This window comes from Rhinolophus hipposideros, assembly GCF_964194185.1.
Source record: "Rhinolophus hipposideros genome assembly, chromosome: 5".
NCBI lineage: Eukaryota > Metazoa > Chordata > Mammalia > Chiroptera > Rhinolophidae > Rhinolophus > Rhinolophus hipposideros.
Genome location: NC_138051.1, coordinates 80,452,347 through 80,472,892, shown reverse-complemented (window position 1 = coordinate 80,472,892; position 20,546 = coordinate 80,452,347). Strand labels below are relative to the sequence as shown.

The following is a 20,546-nucleotide window of genomic DNA, read 5'->3' as shown; positions in this document are numbered from 1 at the left end:
CTCTTCATCATCCTAATTTTGACTCTGAGCCCCTGTACCACCCAGTTAATGGAAGTTCAACTTCAGGCTAAACCCTTGAATAAAGAAGGGAAAGGAGAAAGGAAACATGCTATGGGGAGGGGGACATAAATTATTTCAAATAATGATTCTGCCACAAGGGCATTACCCCCAGCCTTGGTGCAGCAAAGTAAGACCCAAGGACTGGTGACTTGGTCCCTAGACGCCATTCTGGCACGTCACTGGTGCACTAAAGTGTCGGTTCCTGGAGATGGCCCAAACAGTCCCATTTTCCACCACTTGCCCAAAACAATTGCCAGGTGAATGTGTTCGTTCATTCCATAGGTATTTATTGAGCATTTACTATATACCAGGCACCACACAGTGCTGCAGAGATGTACGAGACAGTTCCATCTGCAAAGTCTGCCAAGGTTAATGAAAACACTTTAAGTTACCCACCCCCCCCACCAGCCCCCACTGTCTCCCCGGCTCCGTGTATGCTGTTTTGACTATTTTTGCTCTTCTTTTGCTAAGTTCCTTATGTCTCCCCAGTTTCCCAAGGAATTTAAAAAAGAAATGCAGAATGGTAGGTCCCTACAACAGACTGGGAAGCCTTAATTGCAGCTGTTCCACTTCTCAGGTGGAACCATGAAGCTCCCAGTTCAGGTGGCCAGGCAGTGCCGGACCTCAACTAGAGGCGGGGTCTCTCTCTCTCCCGTCCTGGGCTCTCTCCACGTGACCCCTGGGCCTTGGTTTCTAAAGGGCCCTGTCCTCATTTCCTGAGCATCTGTTCCCTCTGCCACTGCCTCCGGCATCTCGGAAATCTCTCCCCTTGACACAGTTTACAATTACTATGACGACCACTTAGTGCACTGACCTCCTCCCCACTGCTCTTTTCCTGCCACCTAGCAACCCCGTTGCATTCCCAAGCCGCCAAGGACGCGCTCCTCGGTAGTCACAGAAACCGGGTGCTCGCCTGGTGAAGGGCACACCACCAGCGGCCTAGACCAAGCCAGGCTTTATTGGCTTGCTGACAGTCTTAGCTTTGGTGAGTGTCCACTGAGGTTTCAGCCAGCTCTCGCTTCCTCCCTGCCACCGACTTGCCAGGACTTCTCTGCTGCTGAGACTTCTTTCCAGGCCAGACTTGTTGCTATGACTTCACCATTTACAAGAAACTGGTTTGAAAGGTAAGGAGATAATGCTGAGTACCAATGCAATCTCATGGCTGATTGACGAGAATGTTTAGACAAGCTCAACTCCAAGCGAGGTCGTTTGTAAACCCATCTCTAAGCTTGGTAGAGCACCGAACATGGGTAAGGTTTGGTGTCAGCACGAGGGTGGAGTAAAGAGCTGGTTTAAGTTGTTGGCAAGGGTTTGGCAATAGATTTAAATTCAGAATACGCACACCCTCCGGCTCAACTGGGTCCGCTCCACCCATGTTAGAGAAACACCTGTCTGCAAACACTGTATACAAAGGATGTTGGTGGCAGTATTATTTGTAGCAGCAAAGCATTGGAAATAACTTACATATACATAAAAATTAGATTAAATTACAAGACTTCTATATTGTGAAATACCATGTGGCAGCTAAAAAGACTGAGATAGCTTTAAATGTACTAACATGGAAAGATCTCCAGATATACTGTAAGGCAAAGCAAGTTCAGAGAAACGTGCCGGTATGCGTCTATTTATGATAAATAAGAAACTGTGTGTGTGTGTGTATGTAATATACGCATAATATATAATAAAACACATGTGTGCTCTGAGCCTAACACATGCCAGGTAATGTTCTAAATGCTTTATAAACATTCATTCACTTAATCCTCAAAAACTCTTATACCATGGGTACTATTCTTAGCCCCATAATACAGCTGGGGAAAGTGAGGCATAGGGAGATTGGGTAACTTGCCCAAGGTTCCACAGGAGTGGAGCCGGGATTGGAACTCAGGTGGTTTGGCTCCAGAGCCCATGTTTTTAACCATTATATCACACACACACACACACACACAACTTGATTGCAAGTATGTGGGAAAAGATATAGAAATATGCACCTGAAATAGTTCATGAGGGAACTCTGGGAGGCAGAGTGAGCTGTGGGAGGGGAGTGAGATAAAAGGGGACCTTCATTTTCTCCTTGTTATACTTCTCTGTATTTAGAATTTTTACAAGTAGATATTATTTCTAACAAAAAAATGAAAATCAAAAATTCATGCAATGATAAAAATACAACCCTGCTCTTCCGTCAGAACTAATAGAGCTGCAGTATGTGATCTCAGAGGCAATTTGAGGTGCCCATGAGAGTCCCCCACTCAGTTCCTGAAAGTCAGAGGCCCAGGTCCCAGTATCGCCTCTTTGATGGCCACTTGACCTTGTCCGCAAAGCGGAAGGATTTGCTGGACCTGGAACCTGGTCTCTTGATCTCTGCCTTGGGCACTTCCCACCAACATCCTAAGGAACAAGAGGCACCACTTTCAGGAGGCCAGATGGGGAGGTTCAGGACAGAGGCATGGGGAGTGGGGAGATGATGGCATGCAAGCTTGAGCCATCTGGGGGCGGGGGAGTTCCCTTGCTGCATGACATGTGCCCACTCCTTCGGTGCATTGTCCCCACCTGACCTTACAAAACCCTCTTGGGCGCTGTGATTATCAGTCCATTCTAAAGACTTGGAGACTGTGAGCCCTGCGTATGCCACCCCCCCCCCCCCCGGCCCTTACCAAGAGCAGAAGGGTCAATCTGCCCCTCCTGTCTGTGCTGTGGCTTCTCTCCATGGGAGATGCTGATAGAGGCAGAAAACAGAGGTATTGGGAGAAGGCTTGCAGGGCAGGACCAGAGGGGGGAGTCTCCTCTGATGAAGCCCCTTAAGGACACTGCAAGATATGAAGCTGCAAGACCCTATGGGAACCCCAACCGGCAGACCCAGAGGGGTTCTGTGGCTTTGGAGAGGAGGTCCAACGAGGCAGAACAGGTTTAGAAACACACAGACCTGGGTTCAAAGGCCACTGCTGTCCCTTTCTGGCTGTGAACACTTAACTCCTGTGCTTCCCTTCTCTAAAGCTCAGTTCCATCATTTAGAGCACGGGACGGGGGGTGGGGGGTGATCCTAGCACTGCTGTTGCACGCAATGAGAATTCAGGCACCTGTGCCTGTCTGGTGACTAGCAGAGTGCTTGGCACATGGTAAGGACTCACGGGTGTTGATTATCATTGTTACCATTATCATAATCCTTTTCTATCTCGTCAAGGAAGTCAGCCTAAGTCACAAACTGCGTCACCCCGTAAACTACAACAGAGGTCAATTACCCACAGATCTCCAACACACCGTGCTCGGCTCACACTTCAGTACTTGGTACTTGCTGCTCCTCTGTCCTCTCTTTTATGTCTATGGACACCCCCTGCCTGAGTGACACCTCCTCTTTGGGCTGCTGTGGTACCTGGTACACACCCCATTACCTCTCTCACTATGTCAGGGCTTAACCCTTTGCTCCCTTGTGTCACCAGGGACCCAGAATCTGGTCCCAAAGCCAGCAACAGGTGGTTGAGACTGAAGCGTGGATGAGTGAGCCAATGGGAGATGAGAAGGAGGGTAAACAGTGGGGCCGGCCTTGGGATCCAGGGAAAGGCAGCCCACTGTGCAGGTGCAGTGTAGATGAGATGGGGGAGGTCAGATGTAATAAAATACAGATAAGGTGGCCTCTGGAGCTCAAACCAAGCCAGCCAGGGTGCCTTATAGACACCTGAGCGCATGCCTGGGACCGAAGCAGGTGGAGATCAGCCGCTGGGCCTGGGCTAACGCTAGGAAAGCCTGCACGAGCCAGTGCAGGCAGTTTGTATGAAAAAGCCATTGGAAGTGGCTTGGGTTGTGAAATCAGCTAACAGTCTAACTGCCTTTCTCTTGCTGCTTTTAAGATTCTTTCTCTCTAAACTTTGGCACTTTAATTACGATGTGTCTTGGTGTGGCCTCTTTGGGTTCATCTTGTTTGGGGCACTCTGTGCTTCCTGGGCTTGTATATCAATGTCCTTTACCAGGTTAGAGAAGTTTTCCATCATCATTTCTTCATATAGGTTTTCAATTCCTTGCTCTCTAGCTTCTCCCTCTGCTACCTCTATGAAGCAAATATTGGTAGGCTTGGTATTGTTTCAGAGGCTCCTTTAATTGTTCTCATTTTTGTAGATTCTTTTTTCTTTTTGCTGTTCTGTTTGGGTGTTTTCTGCTACTTTCTCTTTTAAATCACTGATTGGATCCTCTGCGTCATCTAATGTACCGTTGATTTCTGTAATGTATTCTTCATTTCAGTTATTGTATTCTTTATTTCTGACTGGTTCTTTTTTATGGTTTCTGTCTCCATTTTCATGTTTGAAAGTTCTCTTTGTTGAAGTTCTCCCTCAGATCACCGAACATCCTTATAACGAATGTTTTGAGCTCTGCTTCTGGTAGGTTGCTTGTCTCCATTTTGTTTACTTCTTTTTAGGGAGCTTTGTTCTGTTCTTTTATTTGGGGTATGTTTCTCTGTCTTCCCATTTTGGCTGTCTCCCTGTGTTTGTTCTATGTATTAGGTAGATGTCTCCTGGTCTTAGTAGAGTGGCCTTATGTAGTAGGTGTCCTGCGGTGCCTAGTGGCACGGTCTCCCTGGTCACTAGAGCCAGGTGCTTTATCTATGTCCCTTGTGTGGGTTGTGTGTCCTCCTGTTAAAGTTAACCCTTGGTTGCTGTTTGCCCATCAGTAAGAGGGACTGACCCTCGGGCTACAGTGAAGGGGCTGTTGTGCAGGGGCTGGCCCCGTGGAGCAGGATTTGCTTTAGCAGGGCTCTCATGCCAGTGTGCCCTGTGGTGTGTCAGTCATCCTTGGAGGTGGCTGGGTGATGCTCCAGCTTTGTTCGAAGCTGCCCACTGGGCATACCAGCCCCAGGAACCCCCTATAGGCCAAGTTCAGCCCAGCCTGTGCCCTGTCCAGGGCCACTTGGCGTGAGCCACAAAGCAATCTGCAGATGGCCACCCATGCTGCGCTTGGAGGTGCCCTGAGAGGCCAAGCCACAGACCCAGGCTGGCGGCCGCTAGTTCCGGGCTCGGGGCTGCTCAGCCAGCGGTATGGGACATGCTGAAACCAGGTGCTGCTTGTTTGGGTTTTGTGAACATTTGAGAGACTTTAGGAAAGTCTGCAGCTTGAGCCAATGCAGGCAGTTTGTACGAAAAAGCCATTGGAAGCAGCTTGGGTGTGCCTGAAAGTTGGGTGGGGGCGTGGTCTCAGAAGCACCAGGGCGGAGCCAATGGTATAGCCAGTTTGATGGATACTCAGAATTGGCGGCTGCCTGCATCTGCATGAGGGAAAAGGGAGGGCTCAACAAAGAAAAAATGGTTTCTACCACCCCTCTGTCTGGGAGAAAGCTGCCCCTCCAACCCTCATCCTGAGGCCAGACAATGCAGTTCCTCCCCGAATGTCCCCGTCACCTTTCAAGCTTCTGCCTCAGCACTGGAGCTCAGAGCAAGTGAGTCTGTCAGTAAGTAAGGCGGTCCATTTACGAGGAGCACCTGGGACTCGAGCCTCTCTTGTCTCACCCAGCCACAATCTCCGCTGGTTTTCACAGCCAGAAATTATGGGGATTTCTCTCCCTGGCACTGGAACCCTGGGCTGGGGAGCCTGGTGCTGTGCTGGGACCCCTTGCTGCTCCTGGGGGGACCTCTGCAGTTTCTGCAAACAGTGACTGAGTGGCAGATACCACAGTGAGCCCTCAACACCCACTCCAGTTCCTTCATAGCATGCCTCTCCATAAAGCAGAGGCCAGAAAGCTAAAAATGGACATTCCCCAAACCCCGTTGTATCTAGGGGTCAGAATGGGATGGACTTTGCCCAGCACTTGGGTGAAACCTATGTGTGAGAGGTCTGATTTGGAGAGAGCAGGCCGTGCACAGCTGTGGGGGTAGCTTTCTGATTTAGTGGATGATTCCTGGTTGGCAGCTTCCTGATCTTGGCAGAAGCAGCAGTCATCCTGGCAACCCAGTTGGGGTATTTGGGGAGCCATTTCTGGAATCTAAAACAAGAGTCTCTTTCTTTAGACTTCCCAATGTTTCTGTGGTCTATCTCTGGTAGTATAGCCCTCCTCGCTTAACCTAGTCAGAGTGGATTCTGTGGTCAACAACTAAGAAACTAGATGTGTTACTTTGGTAGGTGCTAGTAATAAGACCCAATGCAACTCCTGTCCTGAAGGATGCACAATCTTGCTGTGAAAGGGTAAAGCGGAGGGCGGTGGGGCATATGGCAAGGGCATTTACTCTTGAGTAGGGAATCTGAGAAGGGTTGCCCAAGGAGGTGACACTTTAGTAGAGACTTAGAAAGTGAATAGGAATGAGTGAGGCACAGAGGGCAGGAGAAAGGGTTTTCCAGACAGACAGACCTGTGTGTGCACAGGCCTGCAGTTAAGAGAACTGATTAAAAAAAAAAAAAAAAGAATAGGGAGAAATTCAGTGGGCTTGCAAAGTGGAGGAGGAAGGGCTAGAATGGTAGCACTGGGGTTTTAGAGGGGGGCAGAGCCTGCGGGCGGCCCGTCTTCCCTGCTGGGCGTCCCTACCTCTGGCAGTCACTTCCTTCCTTTTAGTCCATTGGGCTTGAAGTTGTGGGGTTACCATTGGCGCTCTCCTATCATCACAGACCTCCCTTCTCTCAACACACTCACGCCCACATGCACCACACAGCCAACCATTCTCCAAGTGCTAGAGACGCTCCACTTATGTTAGCGTATTTTAAAAATACTCTTTAAAAAGACTTCACCAAGTGATATCTCTCACATCTGTCCCTCCACTTCCATTGTTGTCCCCAGCCGAGTTGTCATCCCATCTCTAGGATACTACAACAGTGTCCTCATTGGGCGTCACCCCCTTCAGCTCATCTCCCTCTTCCATGCCTCAGCCCTATTGGGTTCACACCACACCCACTGCTCGACTTGTGCTGGCTCCCTCCTCCCTACGGATCAAACCGGATCAAACCGGACTCCGAGCCTACAATCTGAGGACTGTCACATCCTGCCCCAGCCTCCCTTTCCAGCTCGACTCCCAGGCTTCCCCGTGAGCCAGGAGCCACACGGTTCTTCTGAGGAAGCCATGTGGCTGTTCCCCTCCCCCCACACAGGGCATGCAGCCCCACCTCTGTGCCTTAGCTGGTGGGACTCCTCTTTCCAGAACTCTTCCCTTGGCCAATGCTCACCCGAATCCTTCCTGCTCTTCAAGTCCCTTCCCCAACCCCACCTCTGGCAGGAAGCATTCTTTTTTTTAATTTTTATTTTTTTCAATTACAGTTGATATTCAATATTATTAGTCTCAGGTGTGCAGCATGGTAGTTAGACATTTATATAATTTACGAAGTGATTCCCCCCACCCCTGATAAGTCTAGTACCCACCTGGCACCATACATAGTAGTTATTACGATATAATTGACTATATTCCCTATGTTGTACTTTATATCCCTGTGACTATATTGTAACTGCCAGTTGTGTTTCTTAATCCCTTCACCTTTTTTACCCAGCTCCCCAACCCTCCTCCCGTCTGGAACCATCAGTTTTTTTCTCCGTACCTTTGTGTCTGTTTGTTTTATTTGTTTCTTTATATTGTTCTTTAGATTGCACATATAAGTGAAATCACATGGCATTTGTCTTTTTCTGTCTGACTTATTTCACTTAACATAATGTTCTCTAGGTCCATCCATGTTGTTGCAAATGGTAAGATTTCTTTCTTCTTTATGGCTGCGTAATACTCCATTGTATAGATGTACCACCTCTTCTTTATCCTATTGTCTATTGATGGGCCCTTCGGTTGGGAAGCACCCTTTTCTGTTTGCCCGATTTTACATGACGTCTAATTGGGATTCTGATGATATTTGCCACCTTGTCACTTACTTGTCATTTATCACATGACACTCTATTAGAAGTTACTGTGTGTGTCCCATCTTCCCAACCGGATCGTTGGCCCCCTGCGGGGAAGGACTATGGTTCACACTGAATGTCCGAATGTCCCGTTTGGTCTCCACTGGGAGATCCCTTCTCTGTGTTGTTTTAAACAAAGGGAGGGCCCCTCACTTTGCACCAGATAGCTCCATTCCTGCTCACTGGAGAATCCTGCTTTCCTTGAAAAACAGGTTTCCCCTGGTTCCACCTGAGGTCATCTGACCTGTAAAGACCCTTGATACCCCTTTGCCTTCCAGAACTTTTCACACAATAGTCATTTTCAAGCAAGAGCTCTTGTATTTAATCCTGGAAGCGACGGCACAGTGCAGACCAAGCAGGGTCATCATCCCCACTCCCACTTCCTTGGGTAGCAACTGGTCTGTATCCAGCAGGGTCTGTCTCCTTCACCTCGGGGTGAGAGCCAGCAGCAGAAACACCAGGCCTGGGGCTGCGTGCTGCGCGGTGAGGCAATTGGACCGAGGAGCCCTAATATCCCTTCCAGCTCTAACATGCTCTGATTTTTTTTTTTAAACTTTCACTGTGACTTGTGTCTCCTGTGATTGCCAGAGACAACCTAAGACTTGAGCCAGGTTACCACTAATATATAAAGAACGTGAAGGTCCCTTTTAGCTGAAGCCACCAAATAGCTGTCCTGACCACAGGGGTGTCTTGGCGTCCTTACCAGCTACTGGAAAGAGCCCACATTTATTGGGTGCTTATTATATGCCAGGCATTGTTCTAAACACTTCATTTATATTGTAGAACTTAACCTTCACTGCAGCCCTGCTGGGGTGGGTGCTATCATTACACCCATTTAAAAAGGGAAGACACGGAAGTACTGAAAGCTTCAGTAACTTGCGTTGGGTCCTACAAGCGAAAGGGGAGGAGCCTGGTTGGTAGAGACCATCCTGTTCCAAGCCGCTCCCACTTCAGCCAGTTCTCAGCAGCTCCCTTCCTCTGGGAGTTGGGGAGCGCTGCTGAGGGATCTGAAATCCACAGGGAACGTTCCATGTCTGAGACATTCCTTGTCTCAGACCCTTTGGGGGAAGGGAGACTCTAGGTAGCTGATTTGGAGCCAGAGGACAGCTTTCTCCTGGGATCCTTGAGGGTTCTGAACAGAAATCGGGGGCTTACCTGGATCAGTTTCACAGGGTTGTTCATAGAAGATGGTTTTATTGACAGAAGTCTTATATTGTCTTGTATACCACATCTAGCTGGGGATGGATAGCATGCACCCCATTTAATATTTTCATGAACTGCTTGGACACCAGCACATTCTGAGGCAGGAAGAGAGGGGAGCCATCATGAGGAGGGCATTGCCATTGTGCCATCTCCCCGCCTAGACCACCAGCCTGCCCAAGCCCAAGTCAGAGCGTTTTGACTTTTCCAGTTTGTTCTACAGTGCTGCTCTGATACTCGGGAAGTTCACCTTTTTTCGGAGCTTGTGGTTTGACTTGTATATTTCCCCCCCGTGATTGATCAGATGTTCTAGTTGGGTGCTGAGGGCTTGTCACATACTGTCATCTCAGTTCTGCTCTCATCTCAGATGGTGAGCATAAGTGTCTGTGTATGACAGATGAGGCCCAGCTCATACAGGGTTGCGAGACTGGTCCCAAAACCAGTGCTATGAAATGTCCATTTCTACACCAGTGTTGGTCTTCAGAGTAGGTGCCCTGGGAGGGAGAAGATCCCTCATTCCAACCATCCAGTCATGGCTCAAAATGCATTGGGAACTCCCCTTTTTGAAGTGTCCTCAGAGCGGGGTTATAGGACGCAGGAGAAAACGTGTTCCATGAAATAGCCTTTGGTCAAACCTGGCCTCCACAGGTTTGACCAACAACCTGCTTCATTCCTCAGGTGGGGTTCGGGGTATCTTTTGCCTTTTAAAGAATTAAACCTGTGCTTAAGGGCTGAAAACTTACCCTTCCCTTTGTATTACAGATATTCTAGAGAAAGTTCTAGAAGTATCTACAACAAAGGAATTCCAGCACCGTTTAGAGTTATGGCAGCATAGTTGACAAAAGGGAAAGAAAAGGCTAATTCAGACCTATTTGTTCTGGTAGGCTTGTTAAATGCCAGTATGATCTTAGCTCATAGATTTATATGCCATCTGTTGCCTAAACTGCATTATTTCTGATGTTCTCTCAGATATCCTAAGGCAGTGCCTGGGTCTGTACCTTACAACTGGCTCTGGGAGGGTGGGAGAGGCAAGTGCCCACAAAATCTGGACCTGTAGTTGAGATTCAGATGCAGGGTGGGGTGGGGGCTATGACAGCACTGTGGGGTACAAGGTCAGAGGTATAGGGTGAGAGTGGATGAGTGCCTCCAACTAGAAATACCCATGAGAACGCCTGGGGCAGGGAGGAAAGGGTGAGGGAACAAAGTGAAAAGAAAAGCAGATATGTTTATAATGTTTTATAATCTGCGGCAAACATAAGTCCAAATTTTACTTATTATTGAGTTCCAAGGAACTTGGGTTTAAATATTCAAAACATCATCACTGATATAATTGCCAGGCATTAAAATCTTAGCAAAATATCACATTTGTGTGGCATTAAACAATATAAAAGGGCTTTAACACTGTACCTTTTAGAACTCTAGAATAGGAGGCAAAAACCCTGGGTTTACCCCTTACTGTGTTTCTCACTTGCTGTGTGATCCTGGTCAAGTGACCTAACCTCTCTGTTTCAGTTTCCTTATATGTTAAATGGGAAAATGAGGAAAAGCTCTTGCTATGGGTTGAATTGTGTCCCCACCAAAAAAGATGTTGAAGTGCTAACAACGCTCAGTACCTGTACATGTGACCTTATTTAGAAAGAGGGTCTTTGCGGATGATCGAGTTAAAATGGGATCATTCGGGTGGGTCCTGAACCAGTATGACTGGTGCCTTTATAAAAAGGGGATGTTTGGATACAGAGACAGACATCGCACAGGGAGAATGCCATGTGACCCTGAAGACAGAGATTGGGGTGATGCGTCTAACTAGCCGACAATTGCCAACAATTGCCAACCACCAGCAGACATTAGGAGAGAGGCACACAATAGAGTCTCCCTCACAGCCCTCAGAAGGACTAACCCTGCCAACATCTTGATGTTGACTTCTAGTATCAGAACTGTGAGACAATAACTTTCTATTGTTTAAGCCACCCAGTTCGTTGTACTTTGCCACAGCAGCCCTGGGACACAAAATACTCTACCTACCTCCCAGAGTATGATCAAATAGGCTGACATATACAAAATTACTTTGGAGAAAAAAAGAGTATAAAATAGTAGACAAGCATAGGATATAGTTAGTATCAGCTACCACAGTTAGGATGATTCAGGCAGAGCGAAGTCACTTCCTCAGGCTTTTCTCATCCATTGAGGAATTTTTACTCTCAGATACTACTCTAAGTAGGCTAAGTTATGAAATGAAAATAAAAGCTTGTCCATGTTTTACTACTCAGCTTCTAAAACTCCTGTGATTCTGGAACCATTCTGGGATCCAGGGCCATCTCTCAGCAAAGCTGACAGTAAACAATTCTGTTCTGGGGTCCTCCCGCCTTTGTTTCTGTCATTTTCTCATCTCTACTCTCAGGCCCACTCTCTGGTGCTCAGGTCCTGGGTTCCCAGGAGCTGGCAGATGATTTCACATTGTGAATGGCTACTCCTTTTGAAAGGACCTCTGAAAAGGGCAGAGTTGTACTCCAAAAGGAGTGATCTTTTCATGAAGCATTTGTGTGAGGGCCTGTGAGGGATGGAACTATTGGTGCCTGCTGACAGAGTGGCCATGGTAACTGGTTGCTTCCTGGTGCGAGCAACTACCATTCGATTACTTACGGAAATGTCAAGCTTTTCCATCTTGGATTTGGGGTTCCTCTTGATGGATACGATCAGTAAAATAGCCCCATCCATATTCATAGGATTCAGAAAAAGCTGTGGGAGGAGGGGAGAGAGGAAGTGGGACATGGGGACAGGAGAGGCTGGCTCAGAGCATGGCTTCCATTTCTTCCCATCAAATCACAATATCTATCATCCACCCAGACTCCTTGGTAAGCACCTGTCTCCTTGTCCATTTGTCTGTCCAATCATCCATCTGCCTGTTCATCTCATTGTTCATCCACCCATCTACCCAACTGTCCATCTCACTGTCCATCCATCCGTCCGTCCGTCCGTCCACCCATCATCCATCCATCCATCCATCCATCCATCCATCCATCCATCCATCCATCCATCCATCCATCATCCATCCATCCAACGTTTATTGGGGGCCTGCCATGTGCCAGTTTCTGGGTTAAGCACTGAGGGCTGCACAGGCAGACATGACGAGGTCTCTGCCCTCAGGTATCTTATGTTCTAGAGGGGCCACAGACAAACAAGCAATGGCATCAGAAGTGTGATGACAGTGACAGGGGTACACACTGGTACTGCAGGAGCAAGGAAAGGGGAAACCAGTATAGGGGAGGGGACACTTGAGCAGGCCTTGCAGGATGAATGGGGATTAGTGAGGTACGAAGAAGGTGGGGCAGAGGGGAAGGACCAGAGGGGGGAATAAGATGCAACAAAAAGGACAAGTGCCGAGGAGCAGAGGTGTTTGGGCAACAGCAAATATTTTGTGAGCAGGAGCCGAGAGAAGAAGGCCACAAGGCTGACCAGATCACCTAAGACCTAGTGGGCTTAGCTGAGCACTTAGGGCACTACCCGAACGGTGCTGGGAACCACTGAAATGTGGTGTGAAGCTATAGTGGGGAACACGGAGCCCAGTGGCTCTGCTTACTAGTTTTTGGCCTTCGTAAATTCCCTGACCACTGTAGAGCTATCACCTAGGACTGCTCTGAGCATTCAATAAATAAAATTTGAAAGCAAAGCATTCAAAAGAGTGCTTGGTGCATAGTAAGCAGCCGATGGATGTTAGTTATTATTGAAGGCTCTCAGCTGGGTGGTTTCATGACGAAACAGGCCAAAGCTTTTATTGAGCATCTACTATGTGTCCGCTGTAATGCACCCCAGTGAGCAAAGATAGATTTGAGCCCTGCTCTCAGAGGGCTTAGCATATAGAATTCTTTGCTTGACTCACCTCCTAGGGGGAATTATTTTTCCAAGATTAGGGAAAAGAGGGCTGGGGCCAGATGTGGAGAGTAATAATTCTGGTGGCAAAAATGATGTGGCCTCCACCTGTGACCAAACTGAGAGTTATAGTTTAAGCTTTTTTTTCTTTCTCGCTTTAAAATTTTTAAAAAAACATTAGAATGTATTTATTATACTTGGTCACTGTAGAAAACACAATGAAAAAGAAGTAGAAAAAAATGTTAAATTTACCTATATCCTAATAACCAGGAACAACCCTTGCCAACATTCTGTTGAGGCAACTCTTTAGTCTTTTAAAATTCAGGTTCTCTGAACTTTCCTTGACTTCATTGGCCACCGAGGCTGAATCGTTCACAGGCTGGGCCAATCTCTTTTCTCTGAGTGGCACTTGGTACCACTCCAGCCAGGCTAGACGTGCAGCTCTCCTTGTCACTAGATGGCTGTCTGGTCTGGTCTGCAGTCACCATGCCCCCTCCTCTCATCGGAATCTCACTTCCTCTTGTCACCTTAGCGCTCTAAGGTGGTTGTCCATCCAGATGCCAGCTCACCTTCACAGATTTCTAACTGCCATTCTTCTTCCACCAGGACCCCCATATCTATGGTACTGGCTAAGCCATCCCCATATCTTGCTGAAATCCGAGTTGCAGTAGAAAGTCAGAGTTGACTTCCTTCTGCCTCCTGTTAGCTGTGTGGCCTGAACAAGTCACATAGCCTGTTTTCCCACCTGACGAGTGGAATTAATGGAGCCCACTTTCAAGGATTGGGCTGTGAGTAAGGAGCTGGCTCATGCTAGGAGCCCCAGAAAGCGAGCCTCATCGTACATCCATTTTCCAACTGCCCATAAGCTTCTATGTTATACATTAGCATCTAGAAGCAAATTAATTTAAAATGAAATATGTATTCATTCATTCACTTACTAATAGTCACTGGGCACCTGCTATATGCCCAGCGCTATGCCAGGTACAGGGGGTATAAAAATCAGCAACAGCAAACAGTCTTTTTTCTCATGAAGCTCTCACACTAGTTGGGGACAGAGAGTCATTCAACTGAGAGTGTAAGGAGAAACTCTGGCAAATTCTACATGAAGGGGTGAATAGGGTTCTGAGGGTTTGGCAGAGTTCCCTGAGGAACTGCTGCCCGAGCTGACCTCTGAGGCAGGACGCAGTTAAGGCAAGTGGAGGAGAGCAGTGGGGGAAAGAGCACTGCGGGCCAAGGAGCCAAGGCACTGGCTGGAGGAAGGAGACGAAAGGAGCCCCGGAGGCCTTGGCTGGGAGCAAGGGAAAACACGGGGTAAACTGAGGTCTGAGAAGCACACAGGGATGAGAGACCTGGATGTGAGGAGCAGGAGGCCAGTGGGGGATCTAGGCTGGAGGAGAGTACATAGGGGGTGGGCGTGGAAATCAGATTTATGTTCAAGAGCCTGAAGGAGACCCAGATGGAAGGAAAGAAGACCAGTTAGGAGATGATTACCATGGTGTACCAGGTGAGACACTGGGTTTACAGCAGAGGGACTGCTGAGAATATGCACATGTGAAGCGCAAAGTAGAGTTTCCCAATGATTCTCTTTAGCAATATCCAGCCCCACGACCCTGCTGCCCCCATCCAAACACACACACACATGCACGCACGCACGCACGCACACAAAACGGCCCATTCCCAGCTAGGTAAAGACTTTACCTTCAGAAATTTCAGGCTTTCATTGAACTCCAGTCCTTTGCTGAGTTTGGAGACCCCTTCGTTGTTGATATTGTTGCTGCTGACATCTAGGTAGGCCAGGGAGCTGTTCAATCTGAGGACCTCCCCAAGGGCGGCAGCCCCCTCATTTCCAAAACCGTTCATGGAGAGATCCAGTGTCTTGAGTGTCACATTAACCTCCAGGGAAAGGGGAGAAGAGCACCAGAATCAAGGTTGCATGAAACATGACAACTCTAGCGAAACGGGCCCCAATTTTTATCCCATGTTGGCGTCCAGACTAGGAGCTCAGTGGTCTCCAGGAGAGACAGATCTCTGCCAGATCTTTCCAGGGCCTTCCCAACTGGTCTCGCAGAGTCTCAAGCACTCTTGATACTCATTCCTTTTGGGTTCTGGTCATTCCCTATCCCATAATTAAACTGCTCTCTTGAAGTACCCTCAAAGATGCCACATAGGCCCCAGCATTTATCGTAAAGAATAACGCGCATCCAGGAATTTTGGGAGGGAGGCCAACAATGTGAAGAGCAGTTGATGAGAGCTCAGTAAAGCCCCATCAGTGGTAACTGTGAGGAAGAGGTTCAAGATGGCGGGACTGGAGGCCCTGGCTGTCCTCAGCCGGGCTCAACACAGCACTGCCAGGGAGCGTCTTACCCGGAGGCCGTTGCAGAAGGCCACAGCTCCCTGTGAGCAGAGGTGGTTCCAGCTCAGATCCAGTGACAGGAGCCCTACATTGAGGGCTGGAGGAAGGAGGGAGTCAACTTAGCATCCCCCACATCCCAGAAACTTACTCTCAGAGTTGGCAGGCATCCATGCCACTGGGGCTGAGGATGGCTCAATGCTCATGCAAAGTAAAACACTGAGGTAACTTTCTTCCATTGTCCATTTAAACACAAAAATCATAAGGTGATTCTCAGTGCTGGCAGCGATGAAGTAAAATAATCATACTCATGTATTGCAGGGGGGCAAGCAAATTGATACAATCTATGTGGCAAATATCTGGTCACAGATATTTTCCCATTAAAATGTGAATGCCTGGTCACATGGCAGTATCACCTCTGAGAATCCTCCCAAGGAGACAGGATATGAGAAGAGCTACATGCTTGTGGATGTTTATCATGGCACCACTTACAAAAGTAAGACTTGTGACTCACAGGGGAAGTGGGAGGTATACCATGAATATCCATCTGAGGGAATATTATACAAGCATTAAAGTAGATGGACATAGCATGGAAAACACCGGTTGTATTTCCACAGGGAGGCTGTGATGAGAATGGCCCATTTCATCCCATGATGTCTTTTTCATGGGGATGTATGAGAGTAGTGGTGGCTGTATTTCTATCCCAGAGAACTTTAGGGACACAATCAGTTGAAAGTGGCGAGGCTTGTTTACAAGCCGGTTTGCATAGAAATTGAATTTTTGTTTCCAAACTTAAAGATACTCATGCTTACAACCACACAGGGTTGGGGAAAACATCCTATTTAAACACATTATCATTGTTTTTTTCCTCTGGGGAGGGCAGATATGTTGAGGACACCACTGAAGTAGATGCTAAAACACTCTTGAAGCTTTGTTGAATGAGAGGAATTGCCTGTAGGCCTCAGGCCCGGGAAAACACCTTATTCTATTTTGTTTTAACGGACTGTGCACTGTGTATTTATTAATCATGTCTTTCTCATGTCAATCACCCGGATGTACTTTCAGTAAAGGGCACAAAACCTTTTATTATTTTGAGAACAAACATTCTCAAAAAGGCACAATACCTTGTATTATATTGAGAACAAACGTTCTCCCTCCCTCTCTCCTCATTCTCTTCTTACCCTTACTCCCTCTTTCCTGCCAATTCCCTCACCCAAGTCATACCTCGCATGCTTGCCTCTCTTAAATGGCCACAAAAGTTAAATTTTCATTCTGCTTTCACCACTCATTAGCTGTGTGGCCTTGGGCAGATTACTTCTCCTTTTCCTACTTCTGTTTTCTTTTTGGTAAAATGGAGATATTAACCTGTGCAAGGGTTGTTGTGAGGATTCATATAAAATACCTTCTAGCATGCTGCTCGTCACATGGTAATCACTTAATACTTGGTAACTTCAATAATAATTAATATTTTTTAAAGCTGCATATACAGTTTGATGAAAACAAAATGTTTTCTCACTTTAAATTTGTTTCAAAAATTAGTTTAAAATGTTTGAAAATAAGTTTTTTCCAATGGAGACCCAGGCTGCCCAACAATTCTTTTGCACTTTGTTCCTCTCCTCCTTAATGTTATTTTATACCTTCTCCCCTCTCCTCAAACCTATCAGTCTGTACCCCACTCTCAAATGAAGATCTTGCCTCATATCTCACTGAGAAAATGGCAGCAATGAGATGGGAAAGCTTCATTTTCCCACACAAAATCTACCAGCCTATCCTTATCTGCACCCACTTTCAGCCTCCTCCCTCTTTCAGTGAATGGAAGGTCCCTGCTGCTCTCTGAGGCCACCCCTCCATCTTTGTTCTGGATGCCGTTGCCTCCCATCTGTTCAAGGACTTTGTTCCTGTAAGTATCTCCTCCTCCTTTTGCGTCATCCTTTTCTTCTTTTCTTCTCTCAGCATTTTCCATCCTTAAAACCCTTCCTATTCTCCCTGTCACCTGTCTTTCTGTTCCAGCCTGGTATCGGTGGAGCTTCCGGAGTTGCCATTTCCACTTCTCTGCCTCCCATTTGGAACTCAACCCACTCCAGCCAGGTTTTCATAATCACTTACTTCACTAACATAGCACTTCTCAAGGAAGTCACCATTTAGCTCCCTGTTACCAAGTTTTGTGGTCACTTTTCTGGACTCATCTTATTTGACCTGTAAGCAATACTTGACCCAGATGACCAGTTTCTCTTTCTTGAAATACTCCTTTATGTGATTCCTTGATACCTCACTTTCCCTCCTATCTGACTGAGCACTGCTTGTCAGGCTCCTCCTTCCCCTCCGTGACACCTAAGAATGTTGGAGTGACCCAGGGTCAGTGTGATGGCCACTCTAGCTACACTCCTTGCCTAGACAATCTCATCTTGTCCCATTGTTTTAAATACATCTATATGCCTTTGGCTTTCAAATGTATACATGTCCAGTCCTGACCAACCTCTAAACTCATATAAGCCATCTGCCTACCTGACAGCTCCAGGTATGCGTTGAATGGGCATCACAAACATTTCATGGCCAAAATGGAAATCTAGGCTCCTAACTCCTGCCCCTCTATACCTGTGACTCCCTGTTTTCCCCATCTAACTAAATGACACCACCATCCAACCAGTAGCTGAAACAAAATAACTATGAGTCTATCTTTATCTCTCCCTTTCCCTCGTTCCTCACATCAACAAGTCCTTTTGGCTTTACTTCCAAAATACATTCTGAATCCATCCACTCTGCTCCATCACTACCTGCTCCCTTAGCCCAAGCTGTTCTCCTGTCTTGCCCAGACCAGCGCACCAGCCTCCTAATGGGCCCCCCGTCTCCCATTCTTGTTCTCAGTTGCATTCTTCATACAGAAGTCCTAAAACTGCAAATCCAACCGTGTCACTCCCCACTGTCATATCCTTCAATGACTTCTCATCACATGAAGAATAAAATCCAGACTTCGTGTGTGTCCAAGCCCACAAAGACTGACATGAGTGGCTGCAGGCCACCTCAGTGATCTCTCCCTCATTTTCTTCCCCTGCCCAGTCTGTTCCAGCCACACTGTCCCCTCATGTTCCTCAAATACCCCAGGCTCTATTTCTTCCTGGAAGGCTGAGCTTCCAGAACTGAGCAAGGCTGTTTCTTCTTTGAAGAAACTATTAGTGGCCTCCCCTAAATAACGTTTAGGTTATTTCTATTTTTTTTCTTTTATAACCGTTTGCAATGAACCTCCACAGACAGCTCTCTCTTATGTGTGAGAGCTTCTCTGAGGTATGTAGATGAGAACTGCTGCATTCTAGAATACATACATTTTCAGTTGTACCAAATACTGTCAAATTGCTCTCCAAAGTATTTTTAACTACCAGCTTCTGAGTGTTCTTACTTCTCCCTTGTGTTCACTGTATTGGATAGTCTGACTTGAAAATTGTGCAGCTTTGGTAGATGACAGGGGGGATCTTTTTGTGGTTGTATTAATTGCATTTCTCTAATTACTAAAGAGGTTGGGCATTGGCTTTCTTTTTTTACTATCCATATGCCTTGACCATTATTTTATTTGACGTTGTCTAATTAATCTATAGGATCTTTTATCAACATTCTGAACACTAATCTTTTATATTATACAAATGCTGCAAATATCTACTCTCAAATGTTGCTTGTCTTTTCACATTGCCCCACAATGTCTTTTATCATAGGCAAGTTTGAAACCTATTGTTGTCAAATACATGAATCACTTTTGTTGCAGTTTATACTCACTGTGCATATTTAATCATCCTTAACCTCCCTGAGGTTAGCAAGTTATTTTTCTATATGTTCTTCTAATCCTTTTAAAGCTTTACTTCCCACATTTGAAATGTACTTTGGATGTGGTTTACATCACTTTTGTAACTAGAGCACTCAGTAACAATCAAAAACAGGAAATGAAGCCCTCTCCTTTGCTAGCCCCCTCCCGCTGTGGGACTCACCCAGCATCTGTCCCAGGAGATCCCCTCCCTTATCAGAGAATTGGTTGTGACTGAGATCCATGTTCTTAATTCGGTAATTGACCTAGAGAAAAAACAGTGGAGAGAGGTAATTTGAATCTTCTACATGACTGCAAATGCCTTACTTACCTCAGGGCAGTGTGGTGGAGGGCTCCCATACACTCCAAATTGGGTAGACTGAGGTTCATTTTCTGTTTAACTGTTGATGACAACTGGGAGAGTTTAGTACCATCCAAACAGCCCTACCACTTGCTGTGGCTTTTGTCAGCATCGCCAGGGCCCAAACACTCAGCAGCTCCCTAAACCATACAAGTGACCTCATTTCCCTATGTCCAGAGCCATCCCCAGGCACAGGGACATTTCCCACATGGCTTGGCTCCCACCCCTTGCTTACCGACAGGGCCTGCAAGAACAGCTCTGCAGATTTATCCTTGAAGTTATTTCCTGTATGGAAGGTTGGGCGTTAGCAATGCTTTGCAGACTAGGGCTCCCTTACCCTCCCATAGGACTGGCTCTGCCATCCCCGCCCCTTTTGGACGATTAGACGTAGAGACGGTGGCAAGCACTGACAGCAAATGTATGAACACAGAAGAAAACAGGAGAAGAAAGGGCAACTATTGACCATCCTCTTTAATGTCCCCTTCTCTTTCTGCCATGACTGTCCAGGGAGTCCCAGGAGTAGGTACACACGCCCTGTGCGTCATTGGCAGCGTCAAGCCTTAACCTCGTGCCTCAAGTCTGTAACATTATAAGAAATGCTAATCCAGTCTAAGCAGCATGACTGGACCAGAGGGGCACAAGTGAGACACTTGTCTGGCGTGCAAAATCTAAGGGGTGTTGAAAAACTCAGTGATCAAATGAATAATAGCTTACTATTTAAAAAAAATCAAAACCAATGCAAAAACATCTATGATGAACAAAATTTTTAAATTTTTTAATAAAGGCAGGATCTGACCCTGTGCTTGCATGGCTAAGCCTTACTCATCTCACCCCAATCTGTCCCTTTTGGATCCTGTTTTGCATTTATAGTGCTGATATTGTGTTCACCCCAGATTTATTAATTCTTTTGCATTAATTTTGACTTTAAAAAATATTGATCAAGGTATTTACTTAGTTCCTGAGCTATTTGGTGCCCTTTAAATGGTGCTTCCTTTCTTACCCTAGCTCTGGCCCTACTAAGTAGTCTAAGCAGTCTAAAACATTTCTGGGAAATAAATGACACAGAGACTTA

General features: G+C 46.7%; 1 protein-coding gene across 1 annotated transcript in view; it reads right to left on the bottom strand.

Moving 5' to 3' along the window:
* Positions 1 to 621: 621 nt before the first annotated feature.
* The window catches only part of LRRC74A (leucine rich repeat containing 74A), a gene marked incomplete at its 5' end in the record, with an annotated part of 30,228 nt that continues 10,303 nt past the window's right edge, over positions 622 to 20,546 (bottom strand). The window contains 8 exon segments of the mRNA XM_081048986.1: positions 622 to 1,172; positions 9,062 to 9,204; positions 11,747 to 11,842; positions 14,672 to 14,866; positions 15,338 to 15,423; positions 19,298 to 19,379; positions 19,710 to 19,775; positions 19,777 to 19,823. Of these exon segments, the coding sequence (XP_080905112.1) occupies positions 9,115 to 9,204; positions 11,747 to 11,842; positions 14,672 to 14,866; positions 15,338 to 15,423; positions 19,298 to 19,379; positions 19,710 to 19,775; positions 19,777 to 19,823 (662 nt within the window). The 3' untranslated portion in view covers positions 622 to 1,172; positions 9,062 to 9,114.